Raw genomic sequence first — 26,177 nt, forward strand, 5'->3', positions numbered from 1 at the left:
TAGTAAAGGTAAAGGGACCCCTGACCATTAGGTCCAGTCGTGGCCGACTCTGGGGTTGCGGCGCTCATCTCGCTTTATTGGCCGAGGGAGCCGGCGTACAGCTTCTGGGTCATGTGGCCAGCATGACTAAGCCGCTTCTGGCGAACCAGAGCAGCGCACAGAAATGCCGTTTACCTTCCCACCGGAGTGGTACCTATTTATCTACTTGCACTTTGACGTGCTTTCCAACTGCTAGGTTGGCAGGAGCAGGGACCGAGCAACGGGAGCTCACCCCGTCGTGGGGATTCAAACTGCCAACCTTCTGATCTGCAAGTCCTAGGCTCTGTGGTTTAACCCACAGTGCCACCTGTGTTAGGCAGAAGCATTTAGTCACCCAGAACTGCCTCTTGACAAATCAGGTCCCCTCCCCCTATCTTGCCCCCCCCCCATCAAACAACTCTTTGTATATATGGAATGAGCACAGCTCTACCGTTCCCAACTGGGGCTGAAAAGCTGCCCTGTTAAATGCCAGTGCATTAGGGACTTAATAAAGCAATCCTTAGGTCTGGATTAAACAACAACCACCCTTATCGACATTTTAAAAACATTTTTATTATACTAAATGTTTGTCTATTCAAATAAAATATCCAACCGTCCCAACACCATTAAGGAGTTGAGTCTTGCCAGTTTCTTGTACCATGCCAATGGAATCCGAAGACATCAAAGGGCAAGGGGCCAAGGCTGTGAAAAGAATAGCCCTTTGGGGCATTAAGAAACAGTATAACCTTGGCTGTTTTGTCTTTAACCCGCAGACATTGCTGGCATAGCATTTACTGTGGACGGATTCCGAAGTACAGCGATATCCACAACAGGGAAACATCTAAAATGCTCTCTCTTGACAGCCAGCTTCCCACGCAGTTAATCTGCTGGGTCTTATTACTTTTATGCTCCAAGTGGAGGAAACACATGGTTGAAGGTTTTGTCTTTGGGGGTGGGGTGGGGTAAGAGCTCCCAACAACCACTTCTCCCATCTTTCCATTATCAGATGGTACTTCTTGAACAGGTTCGGTTTCTTTTAGCAGCTGGGTTCTAGGTCAGGCATCTAGGCTGGACCCTAAAGAGGCACTGTGGCTTCTCTGGCCACATTGAAGCACATCAGCAAGGATTAACATGCCTGAGGTTGCAAGCTTCTCACGTAAGAGCCTTAACTGGACCTGGCCATCTCTGGGAAATAAAAAGTCATCACATTCCCCAAAAACAAAACAAAAAAGCAGATGGACGAAGGTTTCAACGGGCCCAACTGCACACTATCCAAATAAGAACGGCCATTGCGAGCGACATATTAGTTGGCAGAGCCACCATGCAATAACTCTCATCTCCCCTCAAAGGTATTACATGATTGCCAAAACATAGATAACAATGAGTGGCCCTGCACTCTGGAGCTATTTCAACCCTTGGGTATTTTCCTGGCTTTTGGAGAATCCGAAAGGAAACAGGCAGACATTTCTGTTGCCTCATCTACAAAAACAATGGCCCAAAAAATTAACTCAGTGATTTTCAAGTAGTTTTTAGCCAATCCATTTATAGGGAAAGGGAGATTTGCCTGGATTTAACCAAGTTGCCCAGCTCTTAGAGATTATGGAAATGTTTTATGAATGCCCCAAATGAAGAGGGGGGAAATGATAGGCGAGATTGCGAAGGTGGGATCACCCATTTGACAGCAGGCAAGACCAGATTCCTTACCAAGGAGCGGAGCCATAGAGATGCATGTCGCTTTCGGTGCATTCTTAATGTTAGATTTGTTGGAAGATTAAAAAAGGGTGTTTAGCAAAACAAGAACATACATATTGCTGCATGAGGTCTGCTAGAACTGAACTTGTGTCATCTAAAAATAAGTTTGTACTTAATTAAGAAAGTCTGGGAAGTCCTCAAGAGACAGTCACAGACACGGCTAAGTTTTGTCATTACGCAAAAGAGCAATCATCTTCCCATGTTACCAATACAAGAGTTGATGCTTTGTGGAAGAGATATCCCACTACACTTCGCATCTTTTCACATGCTCAGGCCTTGGATTCTGCAGCGGCAACTGAAGTTTAGTCGCTTTCAAATTTGATGGAGTTTATCTGCGTGGAGATCGCACCGCCGCAGTAACTTCCCCTTTTCTTCTTTGTCTTCTCGTGTCGGAAGGACTTCCCTTTCGTAAATTTCAGGACTTCGTTGGCCTTTTCGCCCCAGTCACCCGCAGCTCCTTTCTGGAAGAGATAGCGAGTCAGTGACCACCAGTCAGCAAAAGAACACCGAGTAGTTACTCAAGAGGGAATGCTCCCTTAAGCAAACAGGTCCTAGACAGTGCAAAAACCCCACAGTTTTGCACAAACTACAGTCTGGAGGAATGCAACTCTTATCTTCCTCTTACCTTGGCATCAAATGAATTGTTTGCTACTCGTGCATCCACCTCGATCTCTTCTGCTTTTACTCTGCGGAAAGGACTGGACTGCTGTTGAAAGAAAATTGGTATTTTCCTGCATTAGCCGTTGTGCTAATTTAAAGCAATTAGCCCCAAACTATATTGGATTTAAGGCTGTATGCACCAAATGTAAAGTTAAGCATCTTCCTGGGACAGAAATGCTTCATGATGCCCCAGTGACTAGAACAGGGGCCGGCATACTAAGGCCCATGGGCCACAAGCGGTCCATGCGAGTCGTTTAATCGGCCCATGGACCCCCACTGCCCGCTCGGTTTCCGTGCGCCGCGCTAAACCAGCGCGGAGCAGAGCAGGGACCACCTTCTGCGACGCTGGGCAGCTTCCCATTGGCTGCAGGAAGCTCCTGCAACCAGTGGGAAGCTGCGCACACCTCCTCCACGCCGGAGTGTTTGCGCATGCGTGCGCACTCCGGCCCGGCCCACCGTGGCGTCTACTGGATCGTGAACCGGCCCCAAGCCACAAAAACTTTGCCAACCCCTGGACTAGAACCACAGATGCCAGGCTGCTCCTGGCAAATTTATAGCACCTCAACAAGGTTTCTCAGGGTAAAAGGAGACAACCAACAGCTCTTGTCAAGAAGGCAATTCCACCCCTTCTCCCGAGATCCTCTCAGTCTTCTTCAAGAGACTGAGAAGAGATATGGTGGCCATCTTCAAATATCTCAAGGGCTGCCACATGGAAGAGGGAACAAGCTTGTTTTCTCCTGCTCTGGAGGGTAAACTCGAACCCGTGGCTTCGAGTTACAAGAAAGGAGATTCTGACTAAACACCAGGAAGGACTTTCTGACAGTAAGAGCTGTTCGACAGTAAGAGCTGTTTGACGGTGGAATGATCTCCCTCGGAAGGTGGTGGACCCTCCTTCCTTGGAGGTTTTTAAGCAAAGGTTGGGTGGCCATCTGCTAGGAATGCTTTAGCTGAGATTCCTGCACTGCAGCGGGTTGTGTTTCCCAACCTTGGGCCTCCAGCTGTTTTTGGACTACAACTCCCATCATACCTAGCTAGCAAGACCAGTGGTCAGGGATGATGGGAATTGCAGTTCAAAAACAGCTGGAGGCCCAAGGTTGGGAAACACTGGACTAGATGACCCTCCCGACTCTACAGCTCCATGATTCTTACCCGCTTCATCTTGGGGAACGTATGTGGCGTTTTGGGTTTCTTGTTCTTCCCTGCATTTGGTGTCTCCTGCCCCTGGCTGTCCTCCCTTTTTCGTTTCTTCTTGGATTGGCCTGCCGTGTTTCAACACAATCATAAAGGTAAAAGGTAAATATAGGTCCAGTTGCGGACGACTCTGGGGTTGCACGCTCATCTTGCTCTATAGGCCGAGGGAGCCGGCGTTTGTCCACAGACAGCTTCCAGGTCATGTGGTCAGCATGACTAAGCCGCTTCTGGCGAACCAGAGCAGCGCACAGAAACGCCGTTTACCTTCCCGCCGGCGCGGTACCTATTTATCTACTTGCACTTTAACGTGCTTTTGAACTGCTAGGTGGGCAGGAGCAGGGACCGAGCAACAGGAGCTCACCCCGTCGTGGGGATTCGAACCGCCAACCTTCCGATCGCCAAGCCCTAGGATCAGTGGTTTAGACCACAGCGCCACATGCGTCCCTAACACAATGATATCTTGCTCAATATAAGAGAACAGCCCATAGAATAAGCAGTCAGGTGGGGTGGGAGTAAAAGTAAGAAATATTTTGTTGTGACCCATATCCAGTGCTACTTTAATGACCCATATTCTTTTTAACTGCCCACTGAACATAAGATGCACTACAGTTACTGGGAAAAGATTGCACATGTGGCATTCATGTATGCGGTTAGGGTGGATAAAAATCAATGTTTTTTATTTTAAAAAATTAAAAAATAAATTTTTGAAAAATTTAATTTGGAATTTTTTAAAATTTAAATCGGATTTTTGAAATAAAATGCTTTTGGAGGAAAAATCTTTCTAAAGATAGTTTCCTGTTTAAATTACATTATAGTCCAAAGGCTATTCATCAGGAAATAAGTATTTAAGTTTTTCATGTGTGCTAAAACATAGTCTAAGGGTTTTTTTTTTATTGTTTAACCACATCAGTTAACAAACATGGATACAAATGCTATAATGTTATTGTTTTAGTTAAAGAAATTGTTTAAATTGTCATTAAGGAAATTATTGGTTTTTTTCCCTTCCAACAAAGTACAGCAGAAAAGTTGTCCAAAAATAAAGTTAACTTATTAAACCTCACAATAACTTCATAATTATCTATGTATTTCGAATAGTATAACCAAATCAGTAATATAACTGTAAAAACCACTCTGAAAATTTATTAGTCCAAAAATGAAACATTCCTTTGGTTGTAAATATTAAGATTACGCCAGCACAGCAAGAATGAGTCTTTCTGCAAAAAAACATGATTTTAATCAAGCCTTACTGACTGGTGATTTAAATCAAATTCACTCTGCATACAGTATTAACTTTCATATTCAGCATTCCCTACTTCCTTCCCGGCTAGCAGTGACGTACCTCCATTTACAGCCCCATCGTCGTCGTCATCATCATCAGAACTGCTGCTCTCCCCATCGCTAGCTGCTTCAGATGTAAGAGTCTTGGAAGACGGTGTTTTGCCTGCAGGCGCGGATGAAGCTTTTGATGCCTTTTTCTTCGACGGCTTGCTGTTTTTCTTGGCTTTATTCTTTAGTCCCTCCCCTGCCGCTTTGGGCTCGTCGTCGCTGGAGCTGTCGGAAGAGCTGCTGCTTTCGGACTCCGCTTGCTTCGAAGCCACTGTGCTCTTGCCGCCGGCCAATTTGCTAGCCGGCTTCTGAACGGGCTTGGCCTGCGACTTCTTAGCCGACTTCTGGGCAGGTTTGCTCTGCTCCTCTTCACTACTTGAGCTGCTGCTGGAGTCTGAAGAACTACTTGCTTGGGAGGCAGAGAGGCTAGGTTTGGATCCTGACTTGGGACTCTTTGCACCAGTTTTTGGGGGAGCAACTCTCTTATCCCCAGAGGCAGCATCCGCCTTCTTTCCAACCATCACAGGAATCTTCTTTGCCGCCTTTGCAGCTGGTTTAACTGCAGCATTTGCAGGAGTTTCATCCTCAGAGCTGTCAGAATCTAGGGAAGGGCATTGCAAATTTTAAAGGAGAAATTTCAACGACAAAAGCACTGCAAACACTATTTTCACAGTTCAGTTTCAGATGGGGCGAGTTGTACACCCACAGGACGAATCCAAACACCAGTGTTTTCACTATTCAAAGAAGAGTAGGAGGGGAAAGGATTTTGTTAGGAAAGCTGACTTAGGAGGGTGTGAGATTAATTATAGGGTCCCTGCCCATACTAATTATCAGACAGATTGACACACGAGATATATATATGTGTACACATTTCATGTGCAGTGATTGGAATATTTACTCATTGATCAACTGAGACAATTTAAACGAAGCAAGGATACTTGCCGGTTTTTAAACAGACAGGCACCTCTTCTGTGACTAACAGGGGCATAAATGAACATAGGGAATAGGCTTGGTTATGTGATTATAAGTCCTAATAAAAAACAATGGCTACTTAAATGGTAGAAGGTTATCTTTTCTATGGAACATCTACATCAGGGCAGTCTCCTGTGATTTGCAAGAGAACCCGCAGGTCACACTTTGCCTTGCCGCATGGGGTGGGGACAAGCCCGAAATTTGGGATTTGGGAAGGCAGTGTGAGGGCTGGGGAAGTGGGGACGTAAAATGTTGTTGAGGGCCGCCCAAAAAGGCCTCAAGGGTCACATGCAGCCCTTGGACACTGCCGTGGACCCAACCCTGATTTACCGTATTTTTCGCTCTATAGGACACACCGGACAATAAGACGCACCTAGTGTTTTTTTTGGGGGGGGGTGAAGAGGAGGAAACAAGAAGAAAAAAATTCTGAACCCCAGAAGCCAGAACAGCAAGAGGGATCTGGCTTCTGGGATAGCCTCTTGCTGTTCTGGCTTCGGGGACAGCCTGTGAAGCCTCCGCAGGGCAGCCGAGTGAAGGCACCCCGCTGCCCTGCGGAGGCTTTGTGCAGCCACCCCCAAGCTAGAACAGAGAGACGGAGTGCTGCACAGTGCTCCATCTCGTTGTTCTGGCTTTGGGCTTAGCCGTGCAGCCTGCATTCGCTCCATAAGACGCACACACATTTACCCTTACTTTTTAGAAGGGAAAAAGTGCGTCCTATAGAGCGAAAAATATGGTATATCCTAAAGCTCATCGGCAGGGCCACACTTAAAGCCTAAAGGGCACAAGGAGTGGTAGAAGAAAATCTAGCAAAGTACCGTGGTACCCCAGGTTAAGAACTTAATTCGTTCTGGAAGTCCGTTCTTAACATGAAACTGTTCTTAACCTGGGACACCACTTTAGCTAATGGGGCCTCCCACCACCACTGCGCAATTTCTGTTCTCATCCTGAAGCAAAGTTCTTAACCTGAGGTACTATTTCTGGGTGAGTGGAGACGGTAACTTGAAGCGTCTGTAACCCGAGATACCACTGTACTTGCAGCATTGTGGCTTTTACTTGTTTTAGAAATGGCGAGGAACACGTCCAGGGATCTGTGAAACTATGGCCAGATCTTGAAGTTTTCGTAATATGGGAGCAGTAATGATCAACATGGAGCTTGTCTAGCTTGTAACCCCAGGTACCTGAGCTATCAGAAGAGCTGGTCGCTGCCTTTGACGGAGCGGGTTTAGCTTTAGCAGCAACCTTTGTTGCAGACGATTTGGCAGGAAGCTTCTTGTCTTCTTCAGAGCTACTATCTATGCACAAAATCCAAACAAGACAGTGGTTTTAAGTCCCAGCACATTTTAACCTTGCACCGCAGAGATTCAAAGCGAGGTGTGTGCTTTAAACAAAAACAAACAGAAGTGCTAATGATAGCTTTACAGTCCTGTGCTCAAGATATGCCAGGTGGGGTTTTCAAAGCGTTGCAAAAAGCCCTGTTGTGCCAGCATCTCTCAAGATAGGCCTCTGTCAGTGGAGATCAAGTGGTGCAACATCACAGATATGCTGATGTAACAATGACCAGCAGGAAGTCTAACACTGGGTAGAGGCTAGAGTATGATAGGCAAGGAGTGGACATACACCAAACCCTATGCCAGTGTTTTTCAACCTTTTTTGGGCAAAGGCACACTTGTTTCATGAAAAAAATCACGAGGCACACCACCATTAGAAAATGTTAAAAAAATTAACTCTGTGCCTATATTGACTATATATAAAGTAATTCTCTTGAATAGGAATCAAATAAACACAAAGAAAGTATTTTATAATTACTTTATTATGAAATAGTAAGTAAACAGAAATATGAAAAATTATAAAATACTTTATTTTTAAATCTTTCGAATTTTTCAATTTTTCCCACGGCACACCAGGCAACATCTCGCGGCACACTAGTGTGCCGCGGAACAGTGGTTGAAAAACACTGCCCTATGCTACCTTACAGCCGAACGTTGATAAATTATTACGCTGACCTCAGGAGTGGTACAGGTCAAAAAACACCCACTGAATCAATGGAGGCTAAACAAGCAACCTATCCCACTCCACCAGGACCCCTGGACAGTTAAGTCCAGTCAAAGGTTGACTATGGGGTTGCGGCGCTCAGCTCACTTTCAGGCCAAGGGAGCCAGTGGTTGTCCAGAGACAGCTTTCTGGGTCATGTGGCCAGCAGGACTAAACCGCTTCTGGTGCAAGGGAACACCGTAACGGAAACCAGAGCACACGGAAACGCCCTTTGCCTTCCAGCTGCAGCGGGACCTATTCATCTACTTGCACTGGCATGCTTCTGAACTGCTAGGCTGGCAGGAGCTGGGACAGAACAATAGGAGCTCACCCCGTTGCATGGATTCAAACCGCCGACCTCCTGATCGACAAGCCCAAGAGGCTCAGTGGTTTAGACCACAGCACCACCCACATCCTACCAGCAGTATATGAAGCCTCTAATAGGGAGGCATACGATATCGCTCTCTGTTGCCCCGGGACATGCGCAAGAGTATACAAAAGTGAACTTTGGTGATGGAACTGTAACTTTCCACCAACAGTCCAGCCTGAGGAATATACAAGAGCAGCTTGTAAGACTTATGGGGCATGATTGTTTTTAATGTCTGATGTTTCATTATGGGGTTTTAATTACAGATAGGTAGCCGTGTTGGTCTGCCATAGTCAAAATAAAAAAATTCCTTCCAGTAGCACCTTAAAGACCAACTAAGTTAGTTCTTGGTATGAGCTTTCGTGTGCATGCACACTTCTTCAGATACACGCTGTATCAGATATACTGTGTATCTGAAGAAGTGTGCATGCACACGAAAGCTCATACCAAGAACTAACTTAGTTGGTCTTTAAGGTGCTACTGGAAGGATTTTTTTTATTTTGACTATGGGGTTTTAAAATATTCTGTTGGAAGCTGCTCCAAGTAGCTGGGGCGACCCAGTCAGATGGACGGGGTGTAAGTAATAAATCAGCATCATTAATGTCAGGTATTTTATTTACATACGTACCTTGGTTCTTGAAATCCAAGGCGCAACTTCCAAGTGGCTGCAAGAGCGTCCTGCAGTCAATTGGAAGCTGCCCTGGATGTTTGGCTTCTGAAAATTGTTCAAAAACCGGAACACTCACTTCCGGGTTTCAGTCGTTCAGGAGCCGATTTGTTCGGGAGCCAAGGCATTTGAGATCCAAGGTACGACTTTATTTATGTATTAAGATTTATATGCCACCCTTCATCGTAAGATCTCGGGATGGTTCACAGAATAAAATACAGGATAAAAACAAGTAAATAGGTAAAACCAAACAGCAAAACAGTAACCCCTGTCTTCCCACATACACTTAAAAGGCTGTAGAATATTAATCAACTAAAGGCATGGTTGAAGAGGAACGTATTTGCCTGGCACCTAAAATATATATAATGAAGACGCCAAGCGAACCTCCCTGGGGACGGCATTCCGCAAACTGGGAGTTACTACAGAAAAGGCCCGTTCATTCTGCTATTCTGCCTCAAGCCTCTGGACATAAAACGTCCAAGAGAATCCCCCAACCCACTCCTAAGCACGATTCTTCATCAAGCGATTACATTTGCCCATGTGTGAGATATCCCCTGTGCAAAGTAATTCTGCACCAGTTGTATACATCAAAAGCAACCGACAGGTAGCCTGAAACAGAAGGTACTTCTGTCTCGCTCACTGCCTCCATAGTATGTAAATCCAAACATTTCCTCAGTAGGAAACACAGTGATAAAGAATCCAGAGAACTTGCTTGTTTGCAGTACTCACCTGAGTCACTGTCTGAACTAGTCTCTTCTTTTTGGTTGGAAACAGCAGCAGATTTAGGAGCAGGCGATGGCTTAGCCGCAGGTCCTTTAGCTACAAAGAAAAACAGGCTGCTTTCACTGAACTTTCTCTTCAAGGGGACCCAAACAATTCCTGTCTAACAAACGCTCATACCCAGATGTATGTACAAGATGACTTAAAAACCATATTGTCAGGAAAGCATTGTTTAATGTCTGGACAAGGTACAAAGATTTTCTGGAGAGTAAAACCCCAAGGTGGCTATCACCTATGGAAGCGAAAGCTTTGAAAAAACTCAACATGGAGGCTAAATGGCCAAAATATTGGGAGATTTTAGAACAGGAAGGTGATAAACTGAAATTGCAGAGCTATGACAAACTTAAAGAGAAGGTGCGAGACTGGTTACATTACCTTCAAATAAGAGAGGTTTATAACTTGGGATAAAAAAATTGGTTTCCAGGTGGAAAAATCTAAGTTAGAAACAGAATTGTTAGAACCCAATGCTAAGATACTTTCAAGAATGTATAATCTGCTGTTGAAATGGAATACTGAGGAAGAAACGGTAAAATCTGCAATGATAAAATGGGCACAAGATATAGGATATAATATTATGTTTGCTGACTGGGAGAAGTTGTGGACCACCGGGATTAAATTCACGGCATGTAATGCCCTAAGAGAGAATATTATGAAAATGATGTACAGGTGGTACATGACTCCAGTCAAGCTTGCAAAAATATATCACTTGCCCGATAACAAATGTTGGAAATGTAAAGAAATTGAAGGTACATTTTTTCACCTTTGGTGGACGTGCCCAAGGATTAAGGCTTTCTGGGAAATGATATATAATGAACTGAAAAAGGTATTTAAATATACTTTCCCGAAGAAACCAGAGGCCTTTCTCCTGGGCATAGTTGGCCAATCGGTGTTAAAGAAGGATAGAACTTTTTTTATGTATGCTACAGCAGCAGCAAGAATTCTCATCGCAAAGCATTGGAAGACACAAGACCTACCCACCTGGGAAGAATGGCAGATGCAACTAATAGACTATATGGAGATGGCGGAAATGACTGGCAGAATCCGAGACCAGGGAGAAGAGTTGGTGGAAGAAGATTGGAGGAAATTTAAAACTTATTTGCAGAAATATTGTAAAATTTTTGAATGCTGATGACATTGAAATGAATTGAAGGGGTTCTAGCAACAAGGTAAAATGTAAGATGGGATTAATAATAGATAAACTAATAGGACATGAATTTGCTGAACCAACTTCTAAAAGGGATACAAAAAAGGGAGACGTGAGGAAGTCAGGAAAATAAGTTAACTAAAAGATGAGAAATTAAGAAAGAGGGAATTTTTGTTTTTTCTTTTGTATGTGTTTTTTCTTTTTCTTTCTTTGTGTTTAATGTCTGTATTTTTGTATTTTTTTCGTTTTTGTATTTTTCTAAACTTTTCTATTGATAAAACCTAATAAAATATTATTAAAAAAAAAAAACAACCACAAGATGACTTTTTAAAAGCAGCCAGCCCAGCACAAATCAGAACAGTCCTGACATACTCCCTTTAACTACAAAGGTTTCTGGAGTTGGGGTACTTATTAGGATCCTGATCTCAGGCAACCGAAAAAGGCACCTAGCTTTTGCAATTAAAGTCTGACATGCAAGCACTTTAAACTGATGCGCAAAAGGTGTTTGTTAACGTGCGTTCAGCCAGTGATTGCGGGGACTTGTAAGCTTACATGTTTCATGACAGAGGCTGGTAGAGGCGTATCTCTTTGTTGGTACAAAGCCTTTTGCCAACCAGAGAAGCCAGGAATTCTGAAATATACAGAGCCAAGGCCAACCTTGGAAGCTTCCTTGGTTTTCTAGAAGTTTTAACAAGTCATTAGGCAGTATCCAACAGAGAGTATATTTTATACATGTGGATAAACTCCCTGCCCAAAATGCAACAAAACAAGGACTGTCTCTCCAGTCCCCTCCATCAGATATGGATGCCGTCACCTTAATGTTTAATTCCTCTCCACAAATACATACTTGCTGTTTTCTTCTTGGGCACCTGCTCCTTTTCATCATGGTTTTCCACCTTTTTCTTAGAAGTCTTTACAGGCAGAGATTGTGCTTTGCCCTTCCTTGATTCTATGGACGAAGGAGGTGGCACAGCGCTGTACTGGCCTGCGAAGGGACAAAAGCGAATCTGGTGGAATGAGGTCTGCCAACAACCAAAACACGAGACACAAATATGAAGCTAGTCACATTACACTGAGTGTGTGTGTGTGTGTGTGTGTGTGTGTGTTTGTTTTAAATCATCTAGCCAAGAGGATCTGTGGAGCATATACTTCTCAAAGTGATACCGCAAGAAGTCGACCATTTATGGCCAATCTTGCTGGTAGTTCTCTCAGACCCAAGTGGCAGGGTTTTGTCTCTAACCTTGTGCTATGTCTCTGAAACACAGCATAAAGTTGTGGGGTTTTTTTTGGGGGGGGGAGGGAATATCCTGCTCTGCTCTCCAGTTCTAAGCTTGGATTTGGGCCGGAAAACAAGCCCCTGTCTGCCAACAGCTCAGAGCTGGAGTGGGGACAGGCATTTGGTCTGCCTCAGTGACTATTAGGCACAGACTAGGCCCACATGCCTCTCCATTTCCTCTTTTATGTACAAAGATTTGTAACTGCTCTGCTTGGACACACAGCCTATGGAAGTCTTGGACCTTCCACCAGCCGCTACAGCGAAAGCCGCATGTCTCCTCATCGTCCCTCTAGCTCTGAGCTTGAAGGACATGAGTTTCCTCTGGCTCTGTCAGGTGGGAAGCAAGCCTATGTTCTACTCAAGCTTTAAGAGACAGCAGGCAAGGGACAGTTGTGGTTTGTGTACAGCAAGCGCAAGGCCAAAAGGAAGCCCAGCCTTCAGGCAAACTCTGGGGAAGGAAAGAGGGCTGGGGCTAGAATTCACCCCATCTCCAGGTTAGTAAACCCCGTATGTTACATGTTACATCTAACACAGATTCCAGGAAGGCACAGACTGGGCACCTTACAATAACAAGCACGGAAAATAATTTTGGAACTTTATTCTCTCTCTCTTTTAAAAAATCTCTTGTCTATTACTTCTTTATTTCTCTTCCTAGAGAAGAGAAGAATCTTTATTTGCAGTAGCCACTAGTCATAGCAAAAATATATACCGTATTTTTTGCTCTATAAGACTCACTTTTTCCCTCCTAAAAAGTAAGGGGAAATGTGTGTGCGTCTTATGGAATGAATGCAGGCTGCGCAGCTATCCCAGAAGCCAGAACAGCAAGAGGGATCGCTGCTTTCGCTGCACAGCGATCCCTCTTGCTCTTCTGGCTTCTGAGATTCAGAATATTTTTTTTCTTGTTTTCCTCCTCCAAAAACTAGGTGCGCCTTATGGTCTGGTGCGTCTTATAGAGCGAAAAATGCGGTATATACATATATACTGAAGATAGTATATTTCTTTTTCACTCTTTTTCTATGTTCGTATTGTATTAAGATCAATGTTTTAGCGTTGACCGCTAAAAAGGGGCTATTTGATATTAAGCTTTATATTTCTCTTTAGAAATCCTAATAAAATTTATTCCCCCCCCCGAAAAGAATTAAAATACGAAATGAGATATAAAGCCATTAAGTCAAAACACCAACAGCGACACGGCACTCCCAAAAGGCGCTGCACTCCCTGGGTTAAAACACATGATTTAAAATTACAAAAACTATTGAGAAAGGTCTTCAAAAGAACACGAGGAGGGTAAACCTCCCTGGAAATGCTATTCTGTAACCAGGGTCCTCTCCCCCTGATGGGTACGTTATTCAGCATTGGATTAATAACCTGGTCAAATTGCCCCGTCCCATTTAATAATCTTGTGGCGCTGCTCTGGAATCAACTGGAGCTTCAGGATGGATTTTAAGCATCTGCCAGCAACTCACCTGCCTTGGGCTTTGACACCGGCTTCCCACTTGCTGAACTGTCGGAAGAATCATCACTGCTGCTGCTGCTGCTTTCCTTCTTTGTGGGTAGACGAGCACCTTCAGGTTTGGACTGCGGAGTTTTCTTTGGCTCACTCTTATTACAGGGGAGAAGATGACCCACCGTTGCCCATTCATTAAGGGTGAAGTTTGAAGAGCAATTGCCATCCAAAGCTAATCATTTGCTACCCTACCAGGCACACAACTCAAATATAAGCCGGAGACATGAAAGGCTATTAAAAGAGAATTTCTTCCAGAGGGATAGTTAAAGACTCTTGCAGGAAGAAGTCATACGGATTCTTTAAAGACCAACAAACATATTGTTTCATAAGTTTTGTGGGGCTAGAGTCTAGTTTGTCAGATGAATAAAGTAGCTGTCTAGGAGGACCGGACTACATACCAGGAGTCGAAAGAGGATGAAAAATGAAAACCAGCTCATTCCTTTTCTCTTTTTTTGTAAACAAAGTAAAATGACGCAGCAATGCAAGAGGCAGAATAATGTGGCATTAAAAGGTAAAGGTACCCTTGCCCGTACGGGCCAGTCGTGACCAACTCTGGGGTTGCGTGCTCATCTCGCTTAAGAGGCCGGGAGCCAGCGCTGTCCGGATACACTTCCGGGTCACGTGGCTAGCGTGACGAAGATGCTCTGGCGAGCCAGCACCAGCGCTGCACACGGAAACGCCGTTACCTTCCCGCTATAAAGTGGTACCTATTTATCTACTTGCACTTAGGGGTGCTTTTGAACTGCTAGGTGGGCAGGAGCTGGGACCGAATGACGGGAGCTCACCCCGCCGCGGGGATTCGAACCGCCGACCATACGATCGGCAAGTCCTAGGCACTGAGGTTTTACCCACAGCGCCACCCATGTCCCCAATGTGGCATTATCTTACCGCTAATACTTTTAAGCTGCCACAAGCCTTGAAGCACTCCAGCTGCTTCTACATGTATGTTCTCCTTAACAGCATCACCTGCTTACTGTTTACACCAGGCTAGCATTACTGAATCACACCAGAAATACTTATTGAACTATATTAATGCATAAATGTGCATTATAGACCATTTTCCATGTTGCAGATGGGGAGATAACCCTGTGAAACGGTTCCTTTCCCACCCTGCGGAGCAATCATTTTGATTATAGCGAGGACAGTGCTTAAGAGCGGCATCCTTAGTTCTCATGCAAAAAGGAATTAAGTGCCAGAAATGCCAAGTTTGAGGTTACTGTCCTCCAGATACTTGGAAGGAAGCCTCACTGATCTCAGCAGGTCATTCCTAGTGAAAACACACAGAACTGGACCACTGGCTGCCCTTTATATCCATAACTTTTTTTAAAAAATGGTCTTGACATAGTAATCTAAATCTGACTGCATCTGATTTCTATATTGATTTAGGAAGCTTGCCCTGTGATTTCTAGTCCATTTCCCAACATGGAACTTGCCCTTTCTGCTGCGAATGGACTACTGAATCTCTCTCCTCTCCCAGTGAACTTACTCATTACTCTTTAACTTGCCAATAGAGCACGAGAACTTCCCTGGATCGATGCAGCTAATCAATCAGTATTCACAAGTTAGTTATTTTTTGTCCAAGAGTACTTTACTTTGCACTCTCTCAACTGTCATCCTGTTTTCACTTTTGATGCTTTTGGAGCTCATCAAACTCTGCTTGAGATTCGGCAATAACAACGGCACCAGCAACAATTATTTTATTATTTCTACCCTGCCCATCTGACTGGGTCGCCCCAGCCACTCTGGGCAGCTTCCAGCTTATACAAAAACGTAATAATTTGGTGTAATCTGAAAACATTGCTACCTTGTTGTTCGCATGGTTTGCTAAATAGCACCAATTTAAATATAGAAAACCAGGGCGGGGCAGAGGGCTCTTCCAATCACTTCCCTAGAATGGCCAATCAATCATTCCTACTTCTTGTTTCCTATTTTTAAACAGTTACCTATAAAAAGGATCTATCTTTTTGCCACATAACAACTAGGTTCTCTTAAAAGCCTTCTGTGAGGAACTTCATCAAAACCCCATTTTTGAAAGTCAAAGCCATGGTCTACTGCAACACTCCTATCTACGGGAATTATGATGTAGAACAGAGCAAGCTTTGAGGAATGTATAAAAATAAGGGCAGCCACATCTGAACTATTTTCTTCTTCTTTCTTTCTTTCTTTCTCTTTCTACTTTTCCTGTTTTCCTTCTTCTCTCTTTTCCCCCAATGTTTTTATTGCATTTAAATCAATGTCTTAGTTTTGGATTAAAAAGAGACATTTGATGTTAAGCTTTGTATTTCTTTTTATTAATCCTAATAAAATTTATTCAAAAAAATATTTTTGGGGGGAGTCACAATACAAATATAGTAGAGGCACAGTATCAGCTGAGAAATTCTGGGGTGCATAATCTCACAAGGAGAAAATATAAAAGCCAAGAGAAATTTTTGACTTTCTCCATGTTCACAGGGAACAGCTAGAAGATTACGTCTGCAATCCTTTGCACGCTTAATCTGAGAGTAAGTTTGTCTGAACTCAGAGGAGTTCCTAAGTTGAATTTAGGAGCGGACATGTGCGCCACAAGTCTAAGACAGACTTGAGTAGAGGATCGTGAAGAGAGCATATAAAGTCTTGAGTGCTCCGAGTGTAAATAGGCCGCAGAACTAATACGAAGGCTCCACACAAAGTATGCTTGCCTAGTTCCCATGCTTTAGTGTCACTGAGTACCCTCCAAACAAGAAATAAATACAGTGGTGCCTCGCAAGACGAAATTAATCCATTCCACGAGTCTCTTCATCTTGTGGTTTTTTCGTCTTGCGAAGCACGGCTATTAGCGGCTTAGCGGCTATTAACGGCTTAGAGGCTTTAAGAAAAAGGAAACAAACCCGCAAGAACTTGCAAGAACTTGCAAAGCAAGCCCATAGGGAAATTCGTCTTGCGGAACGACTCAAAAAACGGAACACTCTTTCGTCTTGCGCGTTTTTTGTCTTGCGAGGCATTCGTCTTGCGGGGCACCACTGTACAGGAAAGACAAGCATTAGCAATTCTAGCCACTATACAAAGATCTATTGCTTACCTTCGCAGGTGGACGCTTTTCTGCATCAGAATCCTCACTGCTGCTGCTGCTGCTGTCACTGCTACTTTCCGCTTTGCCATTGGTAATTTTAATTTTGGGCGTCACCTTGGTGACTTTTGCTGCTGATTGGGAAAGCAAATAATATTTGATGCACAGAGGAAATTAGAAAGCTCGAATCCAGCTATTGCATATGCATAGCGCTACAATAATTTTTACCGCCCCTTTCCCAAGTTCAATTTGCTGGGCTGTACGGTATGATACGGTTAACGATCCAAAACAGTGAACATCATTTTCTATTGTTTTCAGCAAGATTAGTTTGGTTTACTTTAAAGAGGATTCATATTTCTTTGTACAGTGGTGCCTCGCAAGACGAAAAGAATCCGTTCTGTGATTCTCTTTGTCTAGCGGTTTTTTCGTCTTGCGAAGCAAGCCCATTGACGGATTAGCGGCTTATTGGATCAGCTGATAAGCGGCTTAGAAAAAGGGGGGGAGGGAAAAAAACCCGCAGGAACTCGCAAGACATTTTCGTCTTGCGAAGCAAGCCCATAGGAGATTCGTTTTGCGAAGCACCTCCAAAACGGAAAACTCTTTCATCTAGCGAGTTTTCCGTCTTGCGAGGCATTCATCTTGCGGGGCACCACTGTACTTGGCTTAACGAGTTGGTATCATGCAGTCAAAAAAACCCACTGTTGTTCTGAGCACATTAAGAATGATATATTAATAGAATCAGAGACTTAGAAGGCACCACAGGAATCCTCTAGTCCAACCCCCTGCAATGCAGAAATCTTTTGCTGAAACCCATGACCCTGAGATTAAGAGTCTCATTCGCTACCAACTGAGCTATCATAAAGGAGGGAGGGTCTTCAGTATTGCATCAGGCCTGAGGTCTAGAAAAGGAAATTCATATTGTCCGGGTTTTATCCCCGTTTTCAGTGATTTGGATATGAATGACTTTTTTTTTTACTTTTGTAACTTTTACTTTTCTACGACAACACAGTAACCTAGAACAGGTGCAGCAGAAACATTTCCAGCAGAGAAAATCAAAGCCAGTCTCAAAAATACGCAGCACACAAACCGTGGTTCGGAACACAAGCTCTTTGCTAAAATCAGATTTTTTTAAAAAGCCCGGGAGAACAAAAAAGAGTTAAGTCTTCGCCTGATGCAAAAATTACCATAAAGTCGGCACCAGACAAGCCTCTGTGGGCAAGGCATTCCGCAACTATGGTGCCACCACTTAGTAGGCACTGTTCCCAATATTCGCCCATCACCTGGCTGAGGCACCTGTGGTAGGGCCTGTGAAGATCTCACTGTTTCGGCCAGTATGTGTGACATAGAACGTGGTATTTCAGGTATCCCGATTCCAAGCCATTAAGGGCTCTAAAGGTTAAAACTAGCACTCTGGATAGGGCCCAGAAACACAATGGGAGCCGGGGCAGCTGAGTTGGTATGATCCTGGCATAACATAATTGATTCACCCTCCCAGTTAATCTTGCAGCTCTCCCTTGGACCAGGTGGAACTTCTAAACCATTTCAAAGGCAGCCCTGTGTATCTATCGTCTGTGAAATGATCCAAACTTAGAAGTAACAGAAAAAAGTCAGCTGCGTCTACAGAACAAAACTCGGGTTATACACGTATTCAATGAACTCAATAGCCACAAAATCCTTTCAGAGCTCTCCTGTGAGAACTTAACTGCATTTTGGTTTTCTGCACTAATGCAGGTGAGTTACCTGGTTTAGACGCTGGCTTTGCTCCCTTTTTGCCTCCCTCTGGCTTTGGCTGCTGCTTCTTTGGAGCTTCATCTTCCGAGCTACTTGAATCTGAACTAGAACTGCTGGGTTTCTTCTGCGGTTTTGTTTTCACGATAGCTTTCTTAACCGGGAGACCTGTTCCCTTCTAACGAGAGAAGTCAGTAAACACCACAAGCCACATTACTTTAGTAATATTTTACATAATATTTAGTTGACTATAACCCTGTCTTCAGCAAAAGTTGGTGTGACGGCCTGGGATTCGGACTCGGATGCTGAACCTGAGGAATCCCAGCCTGCACAGGATTCCCCGCCTCCAGAACCAGTTGAGCCAGGGCTGGATCCTCAGGTGCAGGCACCAGCTGAGTCTGCTCTGGCTCCTGAGGTGATGGAGGACCCATTGCCTGCAGGTGCTCCACTCTCAGCCCCGTCAGGGGAAGCTGAGGTTGCCTCTGGGTCCGGTAACCCTCCAGCCTCTCCTGAGCTGCAGAGGCTCAGGGCAGAGAGGCAGAGGAAACTAAGTTCCCGCAGGAGGAGTGCTTGCCTCCAGGCTAGGAGAGGCGAGTCACCTGAGGATCGGGGCCATCCTATGCCTCGGGGCAGATAAAAGCCAGCCAGCCCCAGTCCCAAGTTGCGGGAGCAACATTGTTGGTAGCCAGTTCCTGCCTGTACCCTGTCCTGCTTTTCTGCCGGAGCTCCTGACCTCACCCGACTCCCTGCCCTGCTCCCAGCTTCAGCTTTTACGTTGGCCTTAACAGCATATCCTGGAGTGCAGCCTTGCTCGGCCTAAATGCTCAAATGCCCATTCTGCTTTTCACACAACATCAACCCAGTCTATGTTTTCCCAGGGAAGCAAAGCATGTGTATGTTACCAGTCCAGTGTCATAGCAGAGGAGCGCTCCACCCTTCTCTGCTCTCACTATGGTACATTTGCTGGCAACTTCATGAATAAGTTACAAATACATGTCAGAAGCCTGGAGTCCAATACGCTTTCATGAGAGCCCATGGTCACCATTTAACACAGTTTACCAAAGCTGGGTCTCCAGCTGTTTCTGGACTACAACTCCCATCATCCCTCACTAGTGGGACCAGTTGTCATGGATGATGGGAATTGTAGTCCAAAAACTGCTGGAGCCCCAACTTTGGGAAACCCTGATTTAACGCCTCTATTATTCCATGTTCATATTTTAAAACATTCCACCCTCAACCTGTGTACAGAGTATATTCAAAACCAGCACTTTCAGAATTATAGCTTCAATAAATCCATACCCAACAAGGGACTCCTAGACACTTGGAACAACCAGGAGACCCATAGCAGAGGATTCCAGGAAATGTTCTAGTGTGCATGCTTATTTTATGTAGGGCACTGGCCACTACTGGACCCCACCATTGTTCCATATGAACCAAGAGGGCAGTTTAGAATATACAGCACGTATTTCTGCCCCTATGCATTGCAGGTTAAGATGAACAATGGTGGCCTCACTGGCTTTCAGAGAAGATTGCCACCATTACCGATTTTATGGAGGAATCACAGGGTTCCCTAGAATACCTTTGGAAATAGTCTGTACAGTAAAGCTTCCCTGGAGGAGAACAGGGCATCACAACTTCAGCTGGTTCCCCTTGCTTCCTTAAAAACTCATTCCTTACTTCCCAATTTATTTATTATTTATTTTTAGCAAACCCTTTCCAGAACGACCCTCATTTCCACTGACGTCGTGTCCTGGCCTTTACGCTCACCCAATATCCAAAATTATCTGCCACCATGTTTTAAAAGTTTTGGATAAAGGTTGAGAGTTCTTTGTAAGCAACCAAGCATAAATCTTAGGGGCATGGTAACCATTTCTCGCCTTCACATTATTTTCTATCCTAAACAAGAATGTCATTGTTATTAAGAACACTAATAATAATAAAAAACAGGGCTGGCCAGTTTACAGAGCCATATGAGTTTCCATGTTTTGTAGCTTTCAGGGCATCTTTAGGACTTTTCAAGACTTAGAGGAGGAGCAAGGGCAAGAATCTCACCTTTGCTGATGACTTCTTCTCTTCCTCTGAATCAGAAGAGTCGCTGGAATCATCACTGCTGCTCTCAGGAGCTGCCTTTGCCGGCACTTTGGTTACAGCAGCAGGCTTGGCTGCTAGATTTGGGGTGGGGAGAAAAAGAAAATACTGAGTTATTTAGAAAGGAATCTAGCCCCATCTTCTTTATCTTAATGGCAGACAGCAGTCAGCAAAAGTTGCTATTGCAAAGAGCACCCCCCCCAAAAAATAAACCACTTCTTCCCACCCTATGAACAGATTATTTTAACCCTAAAATAAAGTTACGTTTGCAAAACATCTGCATGCGTTGGTTTTAATATCAGTTGTGTAAAAGACACCCCTCCCTCAGTTTGGGTTGGATTTTGTTTTCTTCCCCCCAAAAAATCTTCAAGTAGATTTACATGATTTCCATATTTCCCCCCACTTGCTGAGTAGGACTCCTTAAAGAATCTACAGCCCCCCTTACCTAATATTCTTTGGCCATGGACTTCCAACTGCATTGAGTTATGTTTATGATAAACAGTACGGTATAGTGGCTGACGGAGCCTTTACTCAAGGGCACTGAATAACTTATTTGCTCTGGATTGTTCAAGGAGCACGTGATCCGTATCCAAATGTGGACAGAAACAACGGGAGGAGAAAGGCGTTTCCACACACAAGTGATGCAACTGGGCTACTCCTTATGGAAGCAAAATCAGCACCTAAGTACGAACCAACTTATCTGCATACTGGAGCAAACTAGCATAATTTACCTAGTTTTTTAGCTGGGGGCTTCTCATCTTCACTGGAGCTGTCAGAAGAACTGGATGAAGATTCTTTCTTTGCCTTCTTCGCTGGTGGGCCATTGGGAACAGCTTGTCTTTTTTTGGCTTCAGGCGACCTAAAGGAAAACATCACAGTCACTACTGTGTTACTGAGCTGCGTGTGAGGTTCGTCCGTGACCCCAAGTGCTGGTGGAAAGGCAACAGTATTAAGTTTTCTGTTCCTAAGAACACAAGAAGAAGCTGCTGGATTACTTAGGCCAATGGCCCGTCTAGTCCAGCACCCACTTCTGACAATGGCCGGCCAAGTGTCTGTGGCGAAATCTGCAAGCAGGATTCAAGCACAACAGCACTGCCCCCTCCTGTGGTTTCTCACAACCGGTATTCAGTTTTAAAATCCTCTCGGATTGGAAGAAGTTTAAAGACTATTTGCCAAAACATTGTAAAATGTTGGAATGTTAAAACGCTGAAAGGCTAAAATGATGCAAGATATAAAGACAATGTGGCATTAGTGATACAAGTAAAAGGAGTATGTAAGAAATGTCTCAAAAGACAAGGGCGGTAAAATTAGAGTACACTGTGTCAAATGTAATCAAAAGGATATAAAGGGAAAAATTGGAGACACAATGGGTTGAAAGGCATAATATAGATTAAGATTTGAAAGAGGGTAAGATATCGCTGAATATGAGTGTGTAAAAAGGAACACAGAAAAGGGAGACGTGAGGAAGTCAGGAAGAAGGGTTACGAAAACAACAAGTAAAAATTTGGATTTTTATGTCTTTTTTATGTCTTGCTTCTATGTTTTTTTTCTTTTTTTCTTTTTGTTTTTTACCTTTTATATGTTTTTATTGTATTTATCTGTTTTGCTTTGAGTGTGATAATGTTGTTTCTTCTTTGGTTTGATTAGAAGGATGGTTTTATGTTTAAAATCTCAATAAATATTCTTTAAAAAAGTAATAATAAAATCCTCTCTCCCAGCTCCTTCACTAACAAATCAAAAGCTCCATCTTGCGGAGCGAAAGATAGACAAGAAGAAACAGCAGCCAAAAAAGAATGCAGGACTGGCTGAACGAAAACAGGAAACAGAGGTATAACTATTGTCGTTTTAGGATCCAGCAAGATCTATTGAACTGAATTTGGTTTACTTCCTTGTAGACATAGGTAGGACTGCATTGTTGGCTACCACAGTGCACCTACTTTGAGAGAGCGGAATCCTTTCGTTCTTGGCTTTGGTTCTAGAATAACCAGGAAGGTCCTGTTAGCTCCTTCTGAGCACCACAGAACTCCCTGGATTTCAGGGTGGGGTGTCTTCGCATCAGTGCCGAACAGACTTCCCTCCCCTCGCAAATACAGTGGTACCTCAGGTTAAGAACTTAATTCGTTCCGGAGGTCTGTTCTTAACCTGAAACTGTTCTTAACCTGAAGCACCACTTTAGCTAATGGGGCCTCCTGCTTCTGCTGCGCCGCCGCTGCACGCTTTCTGTACTCATCCTGAAGCAAAGTTCTTAACCCGAGGTAATATTTCTGGGTTAGCGGAGTCTGTAACCTGAAGCGTATGTAACCCAAGGTACCACTGTAGTGGTAGCTCCATATCCACATGGGTGGGTGGGCGTTACTCCTGATTTCTCAAGTATGCACAAACGTTTTGGGGTTTTTTTTGGGGGGGGAGGGGGAACTGCATTTTAAACTGGTCCTCATGCTAACGATGATTAAAATTGAACACTCCCTGCTACACTGCTGCGTGATAAAAACACGTGCATCGGGCACACACAAATAACAGGATGCGCAGAACTACATCCATTTGCACAAGCGCAATGTGAAAACCTCACCCCACCCCAAAGCTTGTGAATTGTTACACTTAGCTTACTTTTACAACGAAGTTTACTCACAAAGCAACCCAGGACAAATAAAGAGAATGCATGGGCATATATATTTGTACCAATATTGAGAGATGATGTACGCGCTAGATTTTCTTTGGTGGTTCTCATCCCTCCGCAGTTGGATTTAGATTTGTCAAGGTCAACAGAACCAGTTTAAAAGAAGAACATGTGGTTCTCCTCTGATCCCAGGGCAGGATCTGAAAACATGTGCAGCAGCTGGATCTGGTTAGTGTCTGAATAGGAGACCTCCTGATGATCCATGATAGAGGCATACAAATGCAATCAATCAATAAATAAATACATATCCATCCCCTGTCTTCATGTGGATAAAGACGGCAAAGAATAATGTGCCTTTGAAAAGCATGTCCTATGAGATTAATGCCACCAGTGAATCAACTAGTGTAGCAAGCATTTTGGGGGGGAAATAATACGTTTGATAAATATTTCACATATGATATTTTACCATAAACATCCAGCTGTGCACATTTATTCGTAAGTAGTCCCGTAGTACCTCACCATGTGTGCTTTGTGGATCACCCACAGCCAGTCTGCAAATTTCCATCTGCATACTGGCATTGCTACAAATATGCAATTCCGCCCCCTGCCCTGAATTCCTGCTTTATAGTAGGGCCTGTGTGGCTGCTTAAGCTTAGCAATGCATTAGGAGCAACGGAGACAAGTTAGAACAGCTTTAAAAAAACATGATGTAACCAATCAAACGTAGGCTAGACCTATGTTAGGACTTCCTTCAAGGCACTGATGATATCAAAGAATTCATACTCCTTGTGTTTTTCCAATTTGTGAAGCATTTTTTATAGGCAAGTCCTGAGTCTGATTCACCAGAACTACCCACACTCATATTCCTAGTTTGGCATCCAGGAAGAGAGAGAGAGAGAGAGAGAGAGAGAGAGAGAGAGAGAGAGAGAGAAACAATGAACAGCTTTACTAAAACAAACAAACAAACAAACAAACAGGTAACCAATGAAAAATTGCTTGGAACCAACAGGCAGTGATTCTCTCTGAAAAACTACACTACTTACTTCAGCCAGTAGTTGAAGACATCAAGGAGAGAAGCAGCATTGGGGTCTTGTTTTGTCTAAAATGCAAATACAACGCAAAAATGATAAAATATGGAAAAAAAACTTTTTGACAGTAAGTTATGATGCTTTGGGGGGGGGGACCAGTCTGCCCTCTTTGCAAACAAGCACCATGTGCAGCGAATTCTGGAGCCTCCTGCTGCCAACACCCTGGGCTCCTCAGGCGCTTTCGCCCACCCTCAGTAATCCACTCTCCCCACTAACCCAACAGCCCTTCAAAGTAAAAGCACTTTGCCTCAATCCATCAGCACATTTCCTTCCTCCTTTATCAATTACTTACCACTCCCTCATATACATGGTGCCTTAAAGATTGCATTGTAAAACTTTGTGGTACTAATATGAAGGGTGGTATAGAAATTTAATGTATAAATAACAATTATCTAACTTCCACAGAAGCCCACAGATCACCTCCATCCCACATTAGGGCATGTCATTTTAGGGGGTGAAACTTAATTTCTGTGAATTTATTCAATGAGGGGGGCCTTAAGTGTATGTTTCTGGTTGTGAGGAATTCAAATCTGCTATTGCTTTTATGACTGGACACATCTAGCTTGGGAAGTCTACCAAGCACATAACTTTTCAGAAAAACAATTTTAATTTCACCTTCTGAAAATGCCAGGTGAATGATAAAAGTAATATGAATATGGAATAGAACCGCAAGTACTTGGCAACAGGTTTTTTAAACGACTCTACGCCATTTTGGCACACGTTCTACTTACCAAGCCAACTATATTCTATTAATTTAACCCCAACACACCTTTGGGTTCCCCAGTCACGTGACAACGTTTCGCGCCCCTCATTTTGGAAACGCGGAAGTTGCAAAACGTGCCCTAGCCCGCCCGCCCCCCACGTGCGCAGAGAGGAGAAACATCTGCTGCCTTGAGACAAGCGCAGCACGTCGCCTCTCCACGGGAGGAGGCTCCCCTCCAACTGTTTTCCCTTTGCAACTGCCATCACGCCCCCAACCAGCCCCTTCAGTTCAGGATCTGACCTCCAAATATGGAGTCGTCCACCCCACCTCACCTGGCGAGACCTCCCCTTGGGACGTCCATATTTTCACCGGATAAATGTTGGAGGATATGGCACACCGCTGTCGGGGAAAGGCCTGACCTCGAGACCCCCTCTCCCTTCTCCAGGGATTTCATGCATCCCTGTCGCCTCCACTCGCGCACAGACACGCGCACGTGCCGACCCCCGACCCTCAAAAAAGCAACAGCAACAGCCTCACCACGCCGGCCGCTTTCCCGAAAGCCCGCGCCGCCCCCTCGAAATGGTTTTCTTGCAGGAAGGCGAAGACCAGCGGGAACAAGTCGCTGGGCACCACGCGCGCCTTCGCCATGTCGCCGCCGGAAAAGGAAGCTGGAGCCCGGCACCGGATATTTAACAAAAAACGCCGCGCGTGGACACGCGCGCGAGCGTGCGCGCGCACAAGACCGCACATTCTAGTTATTTATTTATTTACAGTGGTACCTCGGGTTAAGTACTTAATTCCTTCCGGAGGTCCGTTCTTAACCTGAAACTGTTTTTAACCTGAAGCACCACTTTAGCTAATGGGGCCTCCTGCTGCCACTGCGCGATTTCTGTACTCATCCTGAAGCAAAGTTCTTAAGCTGAAGCTATTTCTGGGTTAGCGGAGTCTGTAACCTGAAGCGTCTGTAACCTGAAGCGTATGTAACCCGAGGTACCACTGTATTTGAAAAGCAGTGGCTCCCGTCAACAACAACAACAAAACCCACCACCCCAAAACATAGAGATAGGAAAAAGTATCAAGGGACCCCGCGCAAAATTCAATCGACTTTTCGCTCTCGCTCTCTCCGCTACTGCAACCAAAGGGAGAGCTGGCCTCCCCTTATTTTGGGATTATTTTAAAAAGAGAGATGTCTGGGATCTTGGGGTTTTAACTGGGC

The 26,177-nt window shown here is 44.4% G+C and overlaps 1 protein-coding gene and 1 long non-coding RNA gene across 4 annotated transcripts; one reads left to right on the forward strand and one right to left on the reverse strand.

The window, feature by feature from the left end:
• Window positions 1-566: 566 nt before the first annotated feature.
• Window positions 567-25,653, reverse strand: NOLC1 (nucleolar and coiled-body phosphoprotein 1). 3 transcript variants are annotated; one of them, XM_083502588.1, is made up of 14 exons: window positions 25,499-25,653; window positions 24,214-24,269; window positions 21,285-21,412; window positions 20,518-20,627; window positions 18,478-18,643; window positions 16,750-16,871; window positions 13,651-13,786; window positions 11,756-11,893; window positions 9,714-9,803; window positions 7,098-7,211; window positions 4,961-5,548; window positions 3,580-3,689; window positions 2,396-2,476; window positions 567-2,231 (listed from the first exon to the last, which is right to left on the reverse strand). In XM_083502588.1, exons 1-14 carry the CDS (start codon window positions 25,607-25,609, stop codon window positions 2,073-2,075), a joined length of 2,109 nt encoding a protein of 702 aa, XP_083358714.1. In that variant the 5' UTR covers window positions 25,610-25,653; the 3' UTR covers window positions 567-2,072. The 3 variants fall into 3 exon arrangements, with proteins under 3 accessions (XP_083358714.1, XP_083358715.1, XP_083358713.1); XM_083502589.1 differs by having other exon boundaries at window positions 16,750-16,868; window positions 20,518-20,630; XM_083502587.1 differs by having other exon boundaries at window positions 20,518-20,630.
• On the forward strand, window positions 7,883-9,682 carry LOC310706718. Its single transcript, XR_014526109.1, has 2 exons — window positions 7,883-8,550; window positions 8,805-9,682. It is a non-coding gene; the product is annotated as an uncharacterized lncRNA (long non-coding RNA).
• Window positions 25,654-26,177: the final 524 nt, after the last annotated feature.

This window comes from Podarcis liolepis (assembly GCF_965112155.1).
Source record: "Podarcis liolepis genome assembly, chromosome: 5".
Lineage (NCBI taxonomy): Eukaryota > Metazoa > Chordata > Lepidosauria > Squamata > Lacertidae > Podarcis > Podarcis liolepis.

What these genes read in the sequence shown, in the direction of transcription:
- NOLC1 (XM_083502587.1), bottom strand. Translation starts at nt 25,609, where the DNA reads ATGGCGAAGGCGCGCGTGGTGCCCAGCGACTTGTTCCCGCTGGTCTTC. An exon ending in GCCCAAGAAGAAAACAGCAA is followed by an intron (nt 9,804 to 11,755) that starts GTATGTATTTGT and finishes TTTTCTTTGTAG; the next exon opens with CTAAAGGACCTGCGGCTAAG. An exon ending in TAGTTCAGACAGTGACTCAG is followed by an intron (nt 7,212 to 9,713) that starts GTGAGTACTGCA and finishes TTTTGTGCATAG; the next exon opens with ATAGTAGCTCTGAAGAAGAC.